At 38.7% G+C, this 20,715-nt stretch overlaps 2 protein-coding genes across 5 annotated transcripts in view; both read left to right on the top strand.

Annotated features, from left to right (window-relative positions):
- LOC110174721 (dnaJ homolog subfamily C member 5-like) overlaps positions 1–8,466 on the top strand; it is a 43,964-nt gene extending 35,498 nt beyond the window's left edge. For both annotated transcript variants that reach the window (XM_020940823.2, XM_055165802.1), the window contains exons 4-5: positions 1,355–1,526; positions 2,915–8,466. In XM_020940823.2, the coding sequence (XP_020796482.1) occupies positions 1,355–1,526; positions 2,915–3,009 (267 nt within the window). In that variant the 3' untranslated portion in view covers positions 3,010–8,466. The remainder of the gene's footprint in view (positions 1–1,354; positions 1,527–2,914) is intronic.
- A 3,220-nt stretch (positions 8,467–11,686) lies between these two features.
- Positions 11,687–20,715, top strand: part of LOC110174722 (tripartite motif-containing protein 54-like) — a 30,688-nt gene continuing 21,659 nt past the window's right edge. For 2 of the 3 annotated variants that reach the window (XM_055166450.1, XM_055166448.1), the window contains exons 1-2: positions 11,687–12,343; positions 15,585–15,800. In XM_055166450.1, coding sequence (XP_055022425.1) covers positions 15,618–15,800 — 183 coding nt within the window. In that variant the 5' untranslated portion in view covers positions 11,687–12,343; positions 15,585–15,617. The remainder of the gene's footprint in view (positions 12,344–15,584; positions 15,801–20,715) is intronic. The other variant, XM_055166449.1, reaches the window with a different exon arrangement.

A 20,715-nucleotide genomic window follows, 5' to 3' on the forward strand; every position in this document is an offset into this window, starting at 1 on the left:
GTTAAATATGACTGTTTATGAATTTATGTCAAAATATACCTGTGACCGAAATAAATAAATAAATAAATAAATATAATAAAGATAGTTCAAATGAAAGGACAGATTAACAGACAGCTAACAAGATTGTTTATTATTAGAACTGAATCTGGTGTTTTTTTGCCTGCATAATGGGTGCAATGTTGGTTTTAATTTTCATTTAAGTGGGCTTAAAAAGGTTATTAAAAAGTCTTAAATTTGGGATAGTCAAACCTGGGGATAGACTGTTAAAGCACAGATTTAACACACCAGCATTAACTAGATTCAACCTGCAGGTCACTATTCAACCAACCAAAATACCATGTGTTTTTAAAACTCAGCATTTAAATGATCGTTACTACAATATATATTACATAATATTAATTACTAGGGATGTAACAATCATGATATCGTATCGTCAAAGTTTTCACAATAATTTCGTGGACCATCACAATATATCTAACTACAAGTCTCTTTCTTTAAATGAAGAGTTATGGTGCATCAGTAACTAAAAAAAGACAGAGGGAACTACATTGACCATGATCTTTTGCTCCATTTCAGTGCAGACTACAAGAAGAAATAACAGTTCTAGCACTTTTAAGTCTTAGTTCATTGGATTAAGTCTTGTCAAGGCAAGATTGAAGCTAACAAGATTGAAGACAGGACATTAAAGCTCCAAAATATGTTCTGGTGTCCCTTTCTACTCTCTGATTATATTGTCTGGATGAAGTGTCCCAGTGCACATTCTACAGTCCTCCCTAGCAATCTGCAACACATAGTACAGTATATATATTTTTAGGTTAGTTATTATTTATTAAGGGTGTGCATTGCCTTGAGTCTGATGATACGATACATGCCATGATCGCATGTCACGATTTAATATATCATGATATATCCAGATACTAAAACAAGATGATATATTGTGATTTATCAATAATTACTTTCAATAGAACAGTCAATTACACCTTCAAGAGAACACAATTGTATGAAATAAAACTTATAAACTTTTTAAAATCATGAGAACAGTGAATGTAACTAATGAATTTTTGTGAAAAATGATTTAGATTTTTTAATTGATACAAAAATTGTACAATGAAGTATAATATAGTAAGATATATTAGAATCGATTTTTTTTCTTACACCCCTGTTATTTATTGACAACCCCAAGGAGGTCAGGCTTCACTCAACACAACCACCCACACATCACATCCAAACATACAAAATACAAATTCATAAAGAGAGAAAAAAAAAAAACTTTCATAGTGCTGATACCTGATGAAATGTGTGCACACTGCAGTAGTTTGCGTCACACTTGTCCCTCGCTGTGTGTGTTTTGCAGGGCCTGTTCCTGTTCTGTTGTCTGGCCACAGGCTGTTACTGCTGCTGCTGCCTGTGCTGCTGCTGTAACTGCTGCTGTGGGAAGTGTAAACCGCGGCCCCCCATGGACCAGGAGCCGGACTTCTACGTGTCCCCCGAGGACCTGGAGGCTCAGATGGCCGCCGACGAGAGAGGTCAGTGCCCATAAGATAATAACAAGAACATACACAGGAGGAGGCTTTAGTTTTGTACTGAACAAGAGCACTTCACTGTACAGAGGGATATTTTTAAGGATTTAGCAGCAATGCTACTATTATTATTTACTTTACCATAAAAAAATATATATATAATAATAATTGCTTTAAAAAACTAAAATATACAAATAAAAGACACTCATTTACAGTAATTTACCTCTGTACTCTGAAACATGAATCATTTAAAGTTTAAGAAGATTTTCTGTTGTGCCGTCTCATGGTGTACTGGTTTAAGGTGTTTCACGTACTGTAAAAATTTCATGGTGCATCCACCCGGTTGCTGTGAAGTTGTGTTCCCCATCCCCGCTTTCCACCAGTCCCTCATAAGTTTCTCGCTCACTCCAAACTTTCTTTCTGCTCCTCGATTACCGTTTTCAGCTGCATATTTCACTATTTGCGGCAAGACAGCGGCTTTTTCTCCAGGAGACATGCGCAGTAGAGTGAAGTGACAGTAGTACAGGAGTAACAGTCGTACTAGACACTGACACACAAGACTAGAGCCTCTCGTGGATGTCAGTCTGAACATTTTAATATATAAGTCGCAGGAAAAAAGCATGACTAATAGTCCGAAAAATATGGTACGTGGTTGTTTCCACCATGATTCGCCATGATTCACTCCCATACTTGTGTGACAACAACGTCAACTTTTGGGTCACTGTAAAAAAAAATAATAATAAAATAAACAAATGAATAAATGCTGTTTTTGCTTTTAAACACACCAGAAATCAAACCACTTTCACGAGGGGTCTCCAACCTTTTTCCTACAGTGAGCTCCTTTACAAAACAAAAATGCCAGAGAGCCGCTCATTTTAGTGGCTGCAAAAAATAGAGACGATTGTAAGAAAGAGGGCGTGCGTTTAGGTACTGTTAGACACCTATGAAACATAAACCACTGTCCTTTTGTTAGTGCAAAAAGTTGTACTTCAGAATTATACATTTACTATAGTAATAGGCATGTAAATAACTAAAATATATTTATTTATTCAATTTAATTACTATCATCATCTTTATCATTATTATTATTATTATTTTATTTTTTATTTATATATACATATATATACAAAATCCAATCTATATTGTAAAAAAAAAAATATATGTATATATATACATATATACATATATATATACACACACACATACACACACATACATATATATATTAGTGGGGGAATAAAAAAAAAAAGTTACATTATATTTCTAGTAATTGTTTTTCTCTGTGACATCTGCTTTAAGTGCACAAAAAAAAACTTTATTCATCAGCACAATGGTATAATTTTGAAATCCTTTGGTGAGCTACAGACCTTGCACATGTTTTTGTTTTTTTGTAGATGGGGAGCCTGTAGTGGTGCAGCCATCTTCAGCCACAGAAACGACTCAGCTCACCTCTGACGCACATCAAAGCTACAGAACCGACGGATACTAGCACCCGTGGGTACCGGACCCCCCCCACTCCTCCCGAGTACCAGAGCCCCACAGCCCCACCCCTGGGTTCCAGACCGAGCCTGTCCTATCCAACCACATGGGACACAGCTACTGAAGCAAGCATTAAAAGTCCGAGGGCCCATGATCCAACTTCTTTTAGCGACCCTTTTTAATTTAACTGAAGCCATTCGCTCCATCACACACCAGCAGTCTCTCTCTCTCTCTCACACACACACACACATTTACCGTATTTACATTTTGGGTTAAAGGGCACATATTAGGCTATTTTCTGATCTGTTATAATGTCGTTTCCTCGTCACAAACAAACTGGAAATGTGTGAATGAAACGAAACACAACTCCAGGTCTGTTTTTGTGGAAGAATCAACATTATAATATGACTTAAAGCTCCAAAGAGTCAATTTCACATCCAAAAGAGGAGAAATAAGAAAAAGTTGTTAGTTTAAATTGTTTGCCGTTTGACAATTTGAGTTAAATTTGTATGTTTAGTTCATATGTTGCTTTAGTACTGAATGCCAACGTGCGAAAACAGCCACAATATGATATTTTTACTAATTTCCAGGTAAATTTTTTTGGTATGCCTGCATGTTTTTGAAGTCCAATGTTTAAATAACTTTCACAACATGTCATTTATCTGTTAGTGCCATGTTAGTAATAGCTGCGCTGCAAATTTTACTGTTAAAAAAGCGTTTAATTTGGGAACGATGCAAAGGAAAACCAAAATAGACGAAAACAAAATCCCTGATAGAAGATCTTCGCAGCCTCATCTCCGAATCATTTGAGGAGCTCTTGAACGCGTCTCAATCTCAGCGCGTCTTGGCGGGGGTTCCCATGTGGAGACAGGAATGGGGTCAGCGTCATTTGCATGTACAGTACAGACCCGGCTCTCCGCTCAGCCCCGGGGGCCCCTCGTGTAATGACTAAAGATCACAGTTCAACAGGTGCTGCTCCTGTCAGGTCCTTCGCATGTTGTTGGCGCACTTCTCACTCAGCTCGGGCCGTGATGAATTGGATTTGTCTAGACTGAAAAGGAACAATCCACTTTATTTGTATAGCACTTTTACGTAAACACATTTTATAAACGTTTCTAATGTGCTGCACAGAGTAATTTGGACAATAAAACAGAATAAATCATGAATAAAAAGTGTTAAAATACCTCAGAACTCAGTGTCCAAAGTCAAATAATAAAATCTTAAAATAATTTCTAAAACAAACAGGAAGCCACTGAAAGAGTCAAGAATTTCTTCTCATAACTCCTAAAATAATTCAGTTTGCGATCTATAACGATACATTACAATTAGTACTGCTGCAGTTTTTGTTTTTTACATTCTAGATTCTCACTGAAGGCTTCAAAACTATAAATGAACACATATGAGATGCAGTAAACAACAAAGTGTGAAATGAAATAACCAGTGTAGGGAATAACGGTGTTTAAGTATAACGGCGTTACATTTTCGGTAACGGAGTAAACTATTTACTATTTCTGGACTATAAGTCGCACCAGCAAAAAAATGCGCAATGAAGAAGAAAAAAGCACCTAGGTTAGAGGTCTGCGTGGGACAGAATTGTCAGTCCCGCTCCTGCCCACACCCGCAAAGAGTTGTAATTTTTAGTCCTGCTCCCGCCCGCATCTGCGATACTTTGTTCCGCTCCCGCCCACAAATCCCGCAAGGTGGAGACGTTTGCTTTCTTAAGTTCTATCAAACACGTAAAAGTGGAAAGGAACTGTCTAAAACAGTGGTCCCCAACCTTTTTTGCGCCACAGACCGGTTTTATATCAGACAATATTTCGCGGACAGGGATGTCGAGGTACGCTTGAAGACACAGCCCGCATGGCATGGTTTAGTCCTGGTTTAGACCTGGTTTTAGACCTGGTTTAGACCTGGTTTAGACCTGGTTAAATCCTGTTTTAGTCCTGGTTTTAGTCCTAGTTTTAGTCCTGGTTTTGGTCCTGGTTTTAGACCTGCTTTTAGTTCTGGGGGGTGGCATGTTTAAGTCCTTGCTGAATCCTGTTTTAGACCTGTTGTAGAGCTGTTTTAGTTCTGGTTTAGTTCTGGTTTAGTTCTGTTTAGTGGCACAGCCTGCGCGACATACGGGAGGGGGGACGGTCTGCGCGGTATACACGTTAGTTTGCGGGACTGCAGCTTATCATCCCACCTGCCCACTCCCGCGTTGTGTGCAGGTGCAGGACTCTACCCTCAGTGTGTATCTGTAAAATGTAAATAGCAGTAAACACAAAGAAAAAAGGTGTGTCCAGGGCTTCACAAAATTCAGAAGATCTAGTTTGAACCACAAAGCGTTCATTCAGCCAAATAATTCAATGACTCTGTAATCGTTTGAAATTAAACCTTTGCTCTGTTAGATGCATTAGTCTGCCAACGACAAGCCAAGACTGAAAACTTGGAATCATTTCAGAAAAATGTTTGTGAATGCACTGCCAATATATTTTATCTCGATTCTTAAAACCTTGACAAACTAAAGTCCAAAAGCCAAACGGTCCTGTATTTCACTGGAAAATCTAAATAAATCGAGTTTCTAAGTGTATATTGTTGCCATTTTACATGATAGTCACATTTATTTTCAATTTGCAATAATATCTAAATGTTTTCTTCTTTCTCCTCTTTTAATCTTTTAGTCAAACCTGGTGTCATTAAATCACACACATACACCTAACTGAGCCCCTTTTATTTTCGCTCATTTTTAGTTTTTGAATTGTTTCGTGTCGGTAAAATGCTGTAAATGTTGTGTAAACCGTACGTTTTAGTTTTCACTGTATTTCTGTTTGAAAAAAATGCATAGATTTACCATCTTTTATTTATGTTAGGTGAAGAATGTCCAAAGTCTTAGCAAACAATCAGTTCACATAAAGCAAGGAAATGTGGACGTGTTTTAGATTTTTTTTCTTCTAGATTTTATGCAAAAACATGGTTGTGTCAATATTTTTAATGTACATCTGTCCCACTATTTTATCACAAGTATTTGTACATATCTTGAGAGAGTGCAATAAGAGCTTTAACAAGTCTCTTCTATGCTTTCCTTCACTCCATTGCAAACACTTTTTGCATTAATAAACCGTTCGTATCTGTCTTTAAAAATGCACTGCCATTTCTAAACGATGGTCCGCCCCCTGATGTCTCTGCTTTGTCTAGAATGTTCCGCAGTAAAGATTAAACCGATCTGTCATGAGGGAGATGTATTTCTGATCAGTAAAAATGAATAAATGGTAGATGGAAATGTTTCGTGTGTTCCAGGCAAAGCAACAACATCTCCATGGAGACAAGCGGGTGGCGATCCGTCCACCAGAAAAGTCACGCAATGCACCTTTAAGATGAATTTATTGAGACAGTTTAGATTTGGCAGTGAAAATACTGACTCTGATTGTAGATGGAGATAGAGCAGGTCTCAATACAAAGGACAAAACTGAAGCACTTAAGTTTAAGATATTTTATTGTGAAATTCGTCCTTTGCGTTTGACCCGAGCTTCAGCGTCACTTGGTTAAACCTTTATGCCAGGAGCAATTGGACCCATCTCCGGATCTTGAGCTAGTCTTGGTGAGGTTGAGCTTGGTTGAAGAGTGAAATCAAGTTTTTACTTTTTTATTTTATAAATCGCAGCAGTTTCAAAGCTTAAATAGGCCAAGATGTTCTCATTCTGTGATGCTGCCAGCTCTAGTTTTTATTGTTCAATTTTTAAAACAAGACCCATCCTTCAGTAGCCAGGCTGGTGCCACCTAGTGCCTCTGCTCAATTTCATTTCTCTCCAGCGACTAGGTCAGGAATCTGAATACACTAGACGGTTCACAAAAACTCCAGAAGTGTGAGTTCAGACACCAGCCAATCAGTGAAGAGACAGACATTCAGTGTTGTCAACAATTCCCAAGATCGAGGATTTAAAGCCGGAACAAAGAGAATGCTTGGTGAATTTTATCAAGGGGAAAGACATTATTGTCCTTCCTACAGGATTTTGGAAAAGCTTAATATACCAGTTAATCCAGTTAGCGGCGCATTACATACGTCACGACCAAATAACAGCAATTGGTAAAATTTTAAAAAAGTATCCGCCTGCTGTCGAGCGAACAAAATCTAATGCTGCGAGGTCAGAAGGTTTGTACGAAGTGAAACAAAGTAAAACCGTAATAACATCCTTTCTTCTAGAGCTGCGTGATATAACAACAATGTGCTATGATTTTTTGTTGTATCACCGAGCTCTAGTTTTTATTGTTCAATCTCAAATTTTGATTAAGTTTTATTTTGTCTTTTTAAAACGGAGAGAAAAATCCTGCACACTGTCTTACTTGCAAATCGTGAGTTATTAGGACAAACCATGCAACGTTTCGGGCTTCGAAGACCTAAATGTTGCACAGTTTGTTCTAATAAATCTAATAAATCTCTCAATTTGCAAGTAAGACGGTGTGCGGGATTTTTCTCTATGTTCTTGGGCCGTCTCATCCAACGCACCCTTCTCAAGTAATTGATGTGCGACGCTCTGATTCTTTCACGTCTTTTTAAAACAAGAAACATCCTTGAGTTGATGACGAAACCCAAGTGCCCTAGACACGGGAAGAAACATGCAACCTCCACACAGAGAGTAGAACCCAGAACCTTCATGCAATGGGGCGTGAGTGCTCGATAACCACTCAGCCATAATATTTTGATGGGTTATTTTGCAAATTTTAGGTTGATGGAGGAAACGAGAACATCTAAGGACACAGGGACAACATGCACAGTCCACATTACTAATTATTTTGCTAATTGATAAATATGGCGATGATTCTCTCAGTTATCTGATCAGTTCCTGAGTTGTTTTGATGTAATTCCTCGGCCCTAAAAGCTCTTCTCGACACATGACATGGTTTGATCTGTGAACGAACATGAAAACAGTTCGCAGGTTTCCATCTGGACTCCAAATATCCAAATGGACGACCTGGTGTCCAACTTTTGTAGTCAGTATTTTTACTCCTAACCTGAACTGTCTCTTGAAAAGTTTGTCTTCTTCTCAGTTTCCATCTCACGACACACACAACTTCTGCCCCAATGTTCACGTTTTATATATGACCACTAAACATGCCACAATGTCAAATCCAAATTATTTTTTTTTACTCTAATTTCTCTCTATTGACCAAATGTGGATGAATGCAGTGTGGAATACAAGACTGGACTAAAGTACTACTATTCTAGGATTTAAAACTCTTGACAATAACTAAACAAAAAGATGTATGTGTGAATATAGCAACCAGATGATATTCAAGCATTATTTTATTTATTTTCTTATCTTTTTATGGATTGAAAATTAGATCGGTCGAGCTTGAGGATAGAAGTGCCGTAAAGGCAGGTAAATAAATACTAGTTTTTTGTCTTTAGCATGGACTGTGTCGCGTCTGTCACAAAGACGCTCGGGTAAATGAATATCTGACGTTGTAATAAATGTTTCTCATGCTTCACCGTGTCCTGTTTCATGTTTTTCTCTTCAGTTTGTTGGTAAAATGTTCATATACAACAGTGCAGTCTGAAACTACATATAAGTGAATTGGAAGATGGTGAACTCCTCCACAGACTATAATTATTGAGTTAAATTTGATCTGTTGGGTTTATGGGAGCAAACTGGAGCACCTCAAGAACCAGAGAGAGACTTGAACCTTATCATATATGCAGTGTTGGGGAGTAACGGATTACATGTACCAGCGTTATGTAATCAGAGTACAAATTATGAGTAACTGTATTCAGTTACAGTTACTGTTTCAGTGAGTGGTAATTGGATTACAGTTACTTTGTTGAAATAAATGGATTACATGGTGGTATTTTCCTATTTTCACATTCTGGGCTATATCCCATTTTTTTAAATTTTATTTTGGTAATTCCACTCATTGCCGGAAACCCAAACAGACCGGGGCGATAAACGTCTTGTTAACATTGGTGGTGTCAGTCACTCAATGGGCGAGGTCGTTAATAATCGTCGTTGTTAATAATCTGATCATCATTTTTACTGGGTTGGAGCCTTTATGTTTGTACTGAAAGTTTTTTTTTTTTTATAAACAATATGATACCTAACAGTAGGGTGGACATAATTTAAGACAGCAATGATCTCATATAGAAATCATTTCTCTATCAATAATAGTTTTAATATGTTTAAGTAAAGACTGTTTTTTTTATTGTCTTTTAGCAGACAAAACGTCTTATGTTCAGATATTCTAATCTTTGCTTCTCTACAGCAAACAACTGTATGAAGACTTGGACTCAACAGACAATTTGAAGAGAACAAACATGAATTTTCAGGATGTGGTTGCTACATTCATGCAGTTTTAAAAAGCATGACAATATCAAGTAATCCAAAGTATTCAGATTATGTTACTTTAAGTAACTTGATGGATTACGTTACAAACTACATTTTGGGGTATGTAATCTGTAATATGTAGAGGAATACATTTTAAAAGTAACCTTCCCAACACTGCATATATGCAATATTACTTTTATTACATTTGTTATTGCACTGAATAGTAGGGGCTGTGTAAAACAATCTTCTGTTTATGTAGTTGTACTGTATGTAGGTCTAACAAAAATGACATAATCTAATCCTTTTTTCTTTGCCTTTCTGTAAAAGCATTTCTAGGAACATTGCAAATAAGCCTTAGCTGTAAATGTTGTAGTATGTTACACATCTAAACTACAAACTTGGCCCTATCAAATAAAGAAATCAAATAATCTCGGCCCCGGATAAGTAGAAGAAAATGGATGGATGGAATAATCTATAATAGATTTAAAGCAACAACATGTAATTTTCTGCATAATTCCATGGAAATAGAGAATTAAAGCTATACTTCAGAATGATATCTGTGTAAATAAATAGATTTTGTGCCATTGCCTTTGTGAAAGGGACAATATTTCCAAGCAGGAGTTATGAAGCTCTCCTTTAAATTGAGAACCACATTTAACATTTTTACTCTTATTTACGTTGTTTAATGTAGCGGCCATATTGACTTGTCAAAGCCTGATTTCATCAGAGCTCAGACTTAAATGAGGCCAGGTCTGGGCAGTACATGGATGGGAGACCACTGGGAATTCTAGGTGCCACAGGGGGGCGCCACTGTTGTTGTGTCTTTAGGCAAGGCACTCCACATTGCCTAGTAAAAAAGTGTGTGAGTGTGAGATGGTAGTGATCAGAGGGGTCGATGGTGCAGATTGGCAGCCTCGCTTCCATCAGTCTGCCCCAGGGCAGTTGTGGCTACAACAGTATCTTACCACCACTGAGAGTGGAGTAAGTGAACAATGGACTCTAAAGCGCTTTGAGTGACTTGAAAGGCGCTATATAAATGCAATAATTAATTAATAAATAATTTGCTTTAGTCTGAAAAAAGGTCATGCTGTGTCTGTGTCTTATTAGGCTGCGTTCATCATAGCCACTCTCTCCACTAAAATCAAATAAACCACAAGTGTAAACAATGAACGATCTCTTTAAATGGAGGTTATAACAATTTAAGTGGCAACAACCGAGTAGCAGTCAGTTCAAGTAACATGTGTTTGAGAGAAAAACACTACATTAGGATGACAAGATTTTCAAAATTAAAACTGGTACACACCCGGATTGGAATGTTTAGTATAAATAAAATTGTGAAAATAACATGAAACTTTGTGCTTTTTCATGTCAGTCATAATCTCAGGGATTTCTGTCACTGCATTTTTTTGCGAAACAAATGACAATTTATGATCTTCTTTACTGTTGGCACTGGCATGGATCAGATTAATCCAAAACTGTGATAGTCCTGTTTAAATCCTGGTTTAGATCAAATCAAAAATAGGGACACCCGGGACATTTCTTGATAAAACTGAGACAAATTAGTGGTTTTGTATAAATCTGCTGGGACAGGGGACAAAGGCTCAAAACTGGGAGTGTCCCGGGTAAACAGGGATGTCTGGTTACACTAGGCTAGATTTTATGCTGAAACAAACAAGTACCATTCATTTTTTGATTTTATGAAGTTAGCTCAGTTACCACCATGTGGTGGTAAGTACAAAAAGCTAGTTTTATTTTTACCAACCACCCCAGCCCTACTATAAAGTTCAATCAGAGTCTCAGTCTGCTGTGGGCAGGAAGCTGTTGTGCTAATCGAGTAGTTCTGGTTAAAGCTTTTCACAGTTATTGTATAAAACATCATGTACTTCCTGGGTGTAGACTTACATTATTGTCTTACAGCAGTACAGTAGCTGCTAAACTTCCGAGAACTACATGGACATAAACCTTTCAGTTCCAGTAGCCCGCTACCAAGAATACTTCAAAATGATGGTACAAGTCTCCTTTCTAAACTTAGCAATACCTAAATTAACTTTTTGATATCCTGTTGAAAGTCTTTCATTCTGCTATAGTCTATAAATCACAAATGGTAATGAGTAGAAGTTAATGAACCATTTAGGCCACAGTTAGCGCTTCTTACCCCCCTCCGTGTCGGGGTGGCTGTTGGCTGGGGTGACCGGGGCTGTAACCAAAGAAAGAGCACAAGCTGGCACAGTCTTAATCTGTCCACATACCACCCCCCTCCCTGCTCGCCGTCCCACCCCCCGCCCCATATAGACTCTGTGTGTGTGCGAGAGAGATAAGAGAGAGAGAGAACTGAAATCTGAACCAGTGTAAGTTGAAACCTCGCTCTATCTCTCTCTTTCTCTCCATCTCTCTTTCTCTCTCTCATTGAATGGGGGGGAAGTTGTGAACAAACATCAAGACGGTTTTCCGAACACGTTACATGGAAAAAGAAAAAGAAGCGAGGATAGAACTCCAGAGGGCTTACAGGGGAACCTTGTCTAGTACCCCTTAAAATAACTGAACTCGAAGTACAGATAGTTTCATGTACATTTTTGGTTCTATGTCATTTATGCTTTGAGTTGGATTGATGCAAATGATTGGATATTTATGCTTTTAAAAAAATTTTGAACTGTTGCACGTTTATGAAATGGATACCGAGTATTGAAGACAGGTTTTACCTCCGCTGACAGCTGATGCTTGGAGCGGCTCAAGGGAGTTTCCACATCGGGCTGACGCACACTGGATGTCTGATCTGGTCAACAACTCTGCAAGCCTTACTCAGCACTTCAGATACACTCTAAAAATTCCTGAAAGTTGATATTTTTGTGCAATGAAAACAGTTTTATAAGAGTTTGAAGAACCGGAGAAGATCTTTTTCATTCATTTTTAAAGCTCGAATCTGAAATATTTAAAATACTTTGCAACTAAGCTGTTTTTATCTGGACAGAGGAAACATATCCAGTACAAAAGAGATCTGACAAGTCAATATTTTTTAGAAGAAAGTGAGAGTCTACTGGATTTAAGGTGAGTAAATGTATATTAATATTTGCTTGGTTGCAAAAACGAAGATAGAACTTTAATAACAAAACGATAAATAAAATAGTAACAGGTAATGTATATACAAACTCACACTCAGATGGCTGATGTCCAAAAGCTTTTTTATTTTTAAAATAATGTTCTGGCAAAAAAAAAGCCTTCATCAGATATTTTTCTTCATTTGGACCACAGCACAAAGCAAGAAAAATATCTGATGAAGGCTTTTTTTTTGCTGAAACCTTATTTTAAACATAATAATGCTTTTGGACATCGACTATCTGAGCGTGCTATGCATTTTTTCACTTTTGTCTTGCTGTTCCTTGCATTTGCACCTAGAATTTTGGTGTGCGTTTTCTGATTCTTTTGTGGCAATGAAGTTTTAAAATTTTCTGAAATCTCACACAGAACACAAAATGGATTTAAATGGCAAATTTTCAGGAGTTTGTGATCAATACGAGCATTCATGGTCCTGTTTACGTGTTTGATTTTCAGCATAAAGGCTCTGAACTGGACTTGCATGACTTGAATTGCAATAAATAACTGGAAAAATGTGGGTGTTCTAAAACTTTTGACCGTTATTGTAAACCGATACCAGTGCAGAGACAAAAAAAAAAAACTAAACAAAAACACACATTTAAACAAATTTAACATGAGACAAAACTGATCCAAAAGTGTCATGTAGCTGAAATTCATCTCTCAAATAACTACAGAACAACTTTGTATACATAAAAGTTATACTTTTTATTATCTCAGAGTATAGCAAATTTTTTAATAAAAAATGTTTGCTGGGTTTCATATCATAACATGCTATAAGGTCAAGCATATTTATTACAGATGGGTGGCAGTAAAGTTTAAAAATCTTCTGAAATCTCAAGAAAAAACCCAAAATGGATTTAAACAACACATTTTCAGGAGTTTGAGATCAATACAAGCATTCATGGTCCTGTTTACGTGTTTGATTTTCAACAAAAAAGGTGAGAGTGACCAACTGTTGGCCAATGGTACTAAGCTTGTGACTGTAATGTTATTTGAGAGGGACTTGTTTGCAACACAAATCAGATCATCTGTCGTAATTCCAGTGAAGTCACTTCTTTCTGTTCAGATTGTGTTTACATAGGGTGACCAGACCCGGAACAGTCCCAGTTTTGAGCCTTGTGTCCCCTGTCCCAGCAGATTTATCCAAAACTAGTGATTTGTCCCAGTTTTATACAAGAAACGTCCCTATTTTTGAACAGTTTGCTCCATGCCAACAGTTCAAAAAGACAAATTGTCTTTTCTGTAGATAAAATACATAAAAGCTGCTTAAAAATGACCAAGACACAAAGAAAAAGTGACTATACTGACTCGCATGTTTGTGTTGAATGGTCTCTGCATAACAATTTTCTTTAATTACGCACTCGTTTCACAGTTTTATTATTACCAACCACCAAAAAATAGGGATGTCCCAGTTTTTTATTTTGAAAATCTGGTCACCCTATGTTAAAACAAAGCTAAAAGTAGAAGTAACAGAGATTTAGACTACGTTTACACTGAAACAAATCCGCGTATCACCGTATCGGAAACGATTTGTGTCCAGACACGTCGTTTCTGTGTTCCCCAGCCTTCCCTATCCACACAGCTTTGAGCATATTTGTCAATATTTTACCGAAATGAAACTTAAAACCACATGGCTCATTTGCATAAACTGTCTCTCAGGCTACGTTTACACTGAAAAGAATCCGCGTATCACTGTATTGGAAAAAAAATCTGCGTCCAGACACGTCATTTCTGTATCTGCAATCAAAGCGTTCCCTGTCCACACAGTAACGCAAAGCCCCTGAAACGCTCGTCACGTGATAGTCTGGTGTCACGTCGTCACGATGTCCCGGTGTCTCATGAGCGGACATCGGGACAAGGAAGTTTGAAGTTGCAGCAGCTGATTTTGAGCCGAGGGATATGGCGAGTGTAAAAACTGTCTTTTCGTGGACCGACGACGAGGTTCAGTTGTTACTTAGTGTAACACTGGATTTTAAGATGAGCATGGCGGCTCAGAGTGAGGACTGACTCGTTTCTGTGTCCACAAGTCTTCCCTGTCCACACAGCTTTGAGCATATTTGTTTATGTTTTACAGAAACAAAACTTAAAACCACATGGCTCATTTGCATGAACTAAGTGCTCAAAAAAACAGCTCGCTCCTTGTGCTCTGATGCAGTTCAGCTTCTGTCGGATTAAAAAGGACACGACTCAGTGGAATATGAGTGTTCTTTCTGTGACAGAAGGGTGTTCGGCTGATGGTGAGTCTGTTCTGTGTTTCTGTCGCGTTGGAGATGGTTCATGTTAAACTTTTCAGAGATTACACGTCTGCAGGTCACAGACACATGTTTATATGAATGGACATATTCAATTCAATTCAAGTTTATTCATATAGCACATTTAAAACAACTTCAGCTGACCAAAGTGCCAAGTCAACAAAACAGAAGAAACAGTTACAAATACATATATACAGAAAACATGTGAAAACCACTTTTAAGACACCAAGATAACCTGACCAGCTCGTACTAAACTAAAGGTTGTTCCACAGCCTTGTCGCTGCCACAGAAAAAGTTCTGTCACCTCTCATCTTGAGATTAGTTTTGGGCACGACCAACTGGAGCTGTTCTGATCTCAGGGTCTGGGCGGAGTGTAAGACTGCAGTAACTCCCTCAAATAGACTGGACCCATGGAGTGCAAACATTTGAAAACAATTAATAATATTTTAATTGCACCTGATATAAGACAGGGAGCCAGTGCAGGTCACACAGAACAGGTGTGATGTGTTCACGTTTCTTAGTATTTGTGAGCAGACGAGCTGCAGCGTTCTGGACATTGAAGGCTGTATCAAGTGGTGGTTTGAATATTATATATTCTAGCCTCTTAGTGTTTTGGCGGTGAATTACTTCGTGGCGCACAGATCTACATCAGAGTATCAGTGTTTTCAGGTGTCCACACAGTGCCGGATCAGATCTGTACTCAGATGAATTCATGGGAGCTGGAGGCAGCAGATCGTTCCGTCTCTGGAGTCGTTTTCAGTCGGATTAGTGTGGATGAACACTGCATCCACAATGAAAACAACTCAAATACGTACTAGTGTGGACAGGGCTTTAGACAGAGCATTTTGTCCTGTTAGTTTCATCCCGCAGGAAATGTTGATTTATAAGCTGCAAAGTATCAACACAAAGAAATATTTAGTCCATATTTTTGTTTCCTGTAGGTGTCCCAGTAGCAGCTGAAGCCCTCTGGAGCCATGTCTCTGTCGGCAGACCTGAGCTGTCTTCAGAGCGGAGCCGGGGCCGAGAGGGAGGCAGCCATGGCCTCTTTGGAGAAGGAGCTCATCTGTCCCATCTGTCTGGAGATCTTCAACAAACCTGTGGTGATCCTGCCCTGCCAACATAACCTCTGCCGCAAGTGTGCCAATGAGCTCTACCAGGTACCACCAAAACAAACCAAAAGTGAAAAAAATAAATACAAAGCACACACAGATGGCCGATGTCCAAAAGCTTTTTTTATTTTTAAATTAGGTTTCGGCAAAAAGCCTTTGTCAGAATAAAACATCAAAAAATACAATAATCATCATAAAAAACAAACACAAAAACATAGAGGAACACCCACAACAAATACAAAACAACCAAACAACACACCGACACAAATTTAATTAAACAAAACAAAAGTACTAGGCTCTCTTATATTGATATTTTGGCCAGTTTATGATAATTATTTTTTTTTTTTCCCCCATTTTTTAAATAAACATTTTTAGTTACTTAACTAATATTATTTTCACCATGATCATTTCCTTTCATCATCTTGTACATTTATTATAATCTTAAAGCATAATTTTAAAGGAAATAAAAATGTTAAATTTTTAAAGGTTGTATAGAGGATTTTCCAAGGAACGAGAAATCCAGCAACTGTTTGTCTTTTTTCAAATGTTGCGCATGCGTGAAACCACCCCCCCCCCTACAGCTCCCTACGTAGAAACGCCTCCTCCCGCCTCCTCTTTACGCCAGAAACAGGTTTGTTTACAGCCGGTGCGCTGCACATGACTTGTAAACAACTAACTACAGTGTTGGTTAGGCAAGACGGAGAAGTGAGGAGCGGGGGGAGCGGGTGTGCGGACATTTCGTTCGCGGACGAGAAGTGAGGAGCAGGGAGAAGAGCGGAGCAGGGAGAGAGGAGAGAGGAGAGGGGAGAGGGGAGCAGTGCGCGGAGATTCCGTGCCCGGAGAAGTGAGGAGAAGGGGAAGAGCGGAACGGGCAGCGGGAGAGGAGCAGAAAAGGGGTGCAGAGAAGGTTGCGTGGAGATTCCGTGCGAATGAACTAGCTACAACACGCAGCAGCAAGCGGACTCTTTCTTTGCCTTGAAAATTACGTTTTCAGACATAGGATATCGCTTTCGTGTCCTGAAAAACGTTTGACTAGCTCTTGGAAATAAAGTACGTTTTCATAATAAGCAGAAGTTACCTGTCCAGGAGTAATTTGGCGACCAATGCGTCAGTCTTTAGACCCTGCGTCTGCTTCAGTTGCGCCATCGCTGGAATGAATCTATAAGAATCACCTTAGTTTGGCTTCGCTGCTTTTCCCCTTGTCTTCTTCTTTCAGCGACCTCAAAAACGGACTTTCTTTTGCGGCTAACTGCTCCTGGATTCTTGTCTGCCATTGCAACAAACTTTGTGCTAACTGCGAGGTCAAAAAAAGCCGCTAAGAACTGTTGCGTTGGTGGAGTAAACAGCGTCTGTGCGTCTTGCGTCTGTGGACTGCGTGACAGCGTACGTAAACCACGTACCGGCGGCGCGCGCAGGCAAGTCAGTTACGCTAGAAACGTAGGGAGATTGATTGACAGCCTGTCAGCTAACAGATAACGAGGCAGTGTCGTTATCTATTGGCAAATGTTTAGCCCCACCACGTCCAGAGTTGATGAATTTTTATTCTCTTTTTTTTGGTCATCATAATTACAAGGCTACTGCACCTCTATAATGCTATCATTGACAACTTGAAACAAAAAAAACAAAAAAAATCCTCCAACCTTTAATAAGGTTTCGGCTAGGGATGGGCATTCGTTGAAATTTTCTTAATCGATCTTCGGGAGAATTAACGATCGATTATCGATTAATCATTAATGTTTTTATATTAAAATGATCATCATTATTTCTGTCTGCACTACTAATCTGCATAAATAAATTCAACTTTACGACATATAAACCGTAACGACTCTAGAGCCACGTCAATCCGTTTGACATTATAATGTCTTTAATGCATATTTGTCCAAGTCTCACAGAAACGAAACTTAAAACTGCATGGCTAATTTGCATAAACTAAGCAAAGAAAAAAATACAGCTCTTGTGTGCTGATGCGATTCAACTTCTGTTGGATTAATGGACACGACTCAGTGGAATACAGGTTAGTGTGACCATATTTGCGTTTGTCAAAACCAGGACACTGTACGGGAGGTGGGAGGTGGGGACTCATCATCGACATTGAAACATATGTGCTGCTTTGTACACTGTGCACATAGACTCACACTTGTCCCGACCACAATGGAAAGCATGGAATTTCTTGTACAAGTCATTGTTAAATACGCATTTGCGTTTCAGCATGTTGTAGACTGACCGACTGTTTGTGTCTCGCTCCTTCTGAGTGCAGAGAGCTACATGTCCGGACCCCCATTTGGTCACCCTACGCTACGCACAGCAACCTACTATCGGTTTGTCGATTAAAATGAATGTAATCAATGAAATTCTTAATGATCAATTATCGATTAATCGACTAATCACGCCCATCACTAGTTTTGGCAAAAAAGTCTTTGCCAGATAATTTTTCTTGCTTTGAACCACAGTATACTTTTGCTCATACCTAGAATACAGGCATTCTGTCTGTGAGTGGCCCCTCTCCAGAAAAGTTACACACTGCGGCATGAAACTTATATATATTGTTACTTTGTCAGGAAAATCAGACGAAACAGAAAACGCACACCAAAGCTCGCGTAAAAGTGCAAATGCAAGAAACAACAATCCAAAAGTGAAAAAAATGCACACTCAGATGGCCAATGTTCAAAAGCTTTTATATTTAAATTATGTTTTGGCAAAAAGCCTTCAGCTCATTTTTCCAGCTTTGGACCACAGCATAAAAAATATTAAAAATTTATAAATATATAAAAATGATCTGACAGGAAAAAAAGAAAATGCCTTTAAACAAAAGACAAAACTGATCCAAATGTGTCATGTAGCTGTGGTTCATCTCTCAAATAACTACAGAACATTTAGTTTAGCTTTTTCTACTTTTTTGTTTGTTTGTTTGGTTGTTGCGTAGTTAAAGCATCCTGTCATTGTGCCCTTGAGCAAGACCCTTCTGTGTCAGGGAGAGGTTAACAGCAGCATCTCTGTCTGTCAAAAGTTTCCAAACCATGAAGAGCAGGGGCTGAAAGAATTACAGAATAATTTATAGTACTTTCAAACTATTATTAGACTGCACTGTAAACCCGAACACTCAAAGTAATTGAATAGATTAAGTTGTGTATACTCAAAGTTTTAGAAATAGTCCTACTAACTTAATTATGTGTTATGTGTAACATATTCTTCTTTTTGAGTCATTTTAACTAATATTTTTTGATTAAAGGGAACTATTGTGGATATAAGTGAGCATAACTTAAAAACACAGATGAGGTACAACTTAGTAGATTGAAGTAATTAAACACTGAGAATGATAAAGTCCTGTTATTTCTATTGTTTTAAATAGGGATGATTTAAAAATAAACTTCATGTATATCGTACACGCTAAAATGCAATACAATTTCAAAGCGTTTCACCAAATAAGTGAACTTATTCCAGTGGTTTGAAAACTCCCAAATTTAAGTCATAATAAATGAAAATAATTGAGTTGCCTTAACTTAAATGTTTGCCGTTAATATGACTCATAGTTTTGTGTTGAGAAATTTGCACTTTTAATTCGTCTGTTATCAAAAGGTACAAGTAGAAAACCATCCAACCCTTTACGTTGTAGAAGATTGTGACTTTAAAGTTCATCATCTTAAAATAATTGAGGTAATTGATTGCCTAAATTTTTTTGAGTTCAGGTAATTTATTTGGGTTTACAGTGTGGATTAAAAAGATTAGATCATTACCAAAGTGTCAGACAAGCTTCTTTTCTTTTGCCCATGGTCTCGACAGCGTGATGTTTGCTTGACTTGTTTTCATTTACTCAGAACTGCCTCCCCTCCCTCTTCCTCGCCCACGTTCCACCCCCAAAGCCCCCGTCCCGAGCGCAGAGTGGGGCAGTGGATTATCTGAGTCTAAAGAGGGAGCAGCACATGTCCGTCTGGTTTGATCATGAACATCACAAGTATCTCTGACCTAGATTTACTGCTATTGTTCAAGCGGGACGTTGTTTTCACTGCGCAGCCCACAGCTCAGACCACCTGTGTGTCATACTGGACTTGGATTAGGTATTTTTAACCCCATACTCTCATTTTAGGATCCATCAGAATAAAGCTCTATTTAAAGCCCATATTTTTTAAGGAATGTACAATATTGCATTTTGAAATAACAATAATTTAGCAATATATTGTACCAGTATCATTACACAGTACGTGAGTGGGTAACGATATCTAAGTCTCACGATACGATATCGTCACGGTATGAACCGCACGGTATGATATTTATTGCGATATTGTGGGAAATCTCATGATTAGGGATTGTTAGAAAGGCAGTAGGTTTGTAAGGAGCGCCCACTAGAGTTGCTGTGAGTTAATGCAGGCTTTCATTCAGAACACGTGGCACCGCTGTCTTAATTAGTTCACGAGGCTCAGGCGTGCACTGGGGCGGTTTGCAGCTGAGTGTGAAGTGGCTGGGATGAAGATCAGCTCTTCCAAGTCCAAAGCCATGGTTCTCGACCGGAAAAAGGTGTCTTGCCTTCTCCGGGTCAGTGGAGAGTCCCTGCCTCAAGTGGAGGAGTTCAAGTATCTCGGGGTCTTGTTCTCGAGTGAGGGGAGGATGGAGCGTGAGATTGACAGGCGGATTGGTGAAGCGTCAGCAGTGATGCGGTCGCTGTATCGGATCTTTGTGGTGAAGAGAGAGCAGAGTCGAAAGGCGAAGCTCTCGATTTACCGGTCAATCTTCGCTCCTACCTTATCGTTCCTATCGTCATGAGCTCTGGGTAATGATCGAAAGGACGAGATCGCGGATACAAGCGGCCAAAATGAGTTTCCTCCGCAGGGTGGCTGGGCGCTCCCTTAGAGATAGGGTGAGGAGCTCAGTCACACGGGAGGAGTAGGCGCTCCACATACAAAATGTTTGCTGCAAACTCGGGATGATTTAGGCAGTCAAAGTTTTCCTTTTTGGTTCTGTGGATCAA

The sequence above is a fragment of the Boleophthalmus pectinirostris genome, unplaced genomic scaffold, assembly GCF_026225935.1.
Source record: "Boleophthalmus pectinirostris isolate CB_2022bp ecotype Guang Dong unplaced genomic scaffold, ASM2622593v1 HiC_scaffold_8, whole genome shotgun sequence".
Taxonomy (NCBI): domain Eukaryota; kingdom Metazoa; phylum Chordata; class Actinopteri; order Gobiiformes; family Gobiidae; genus Boleophthalmus; species Boleophthalmus pectinirostris.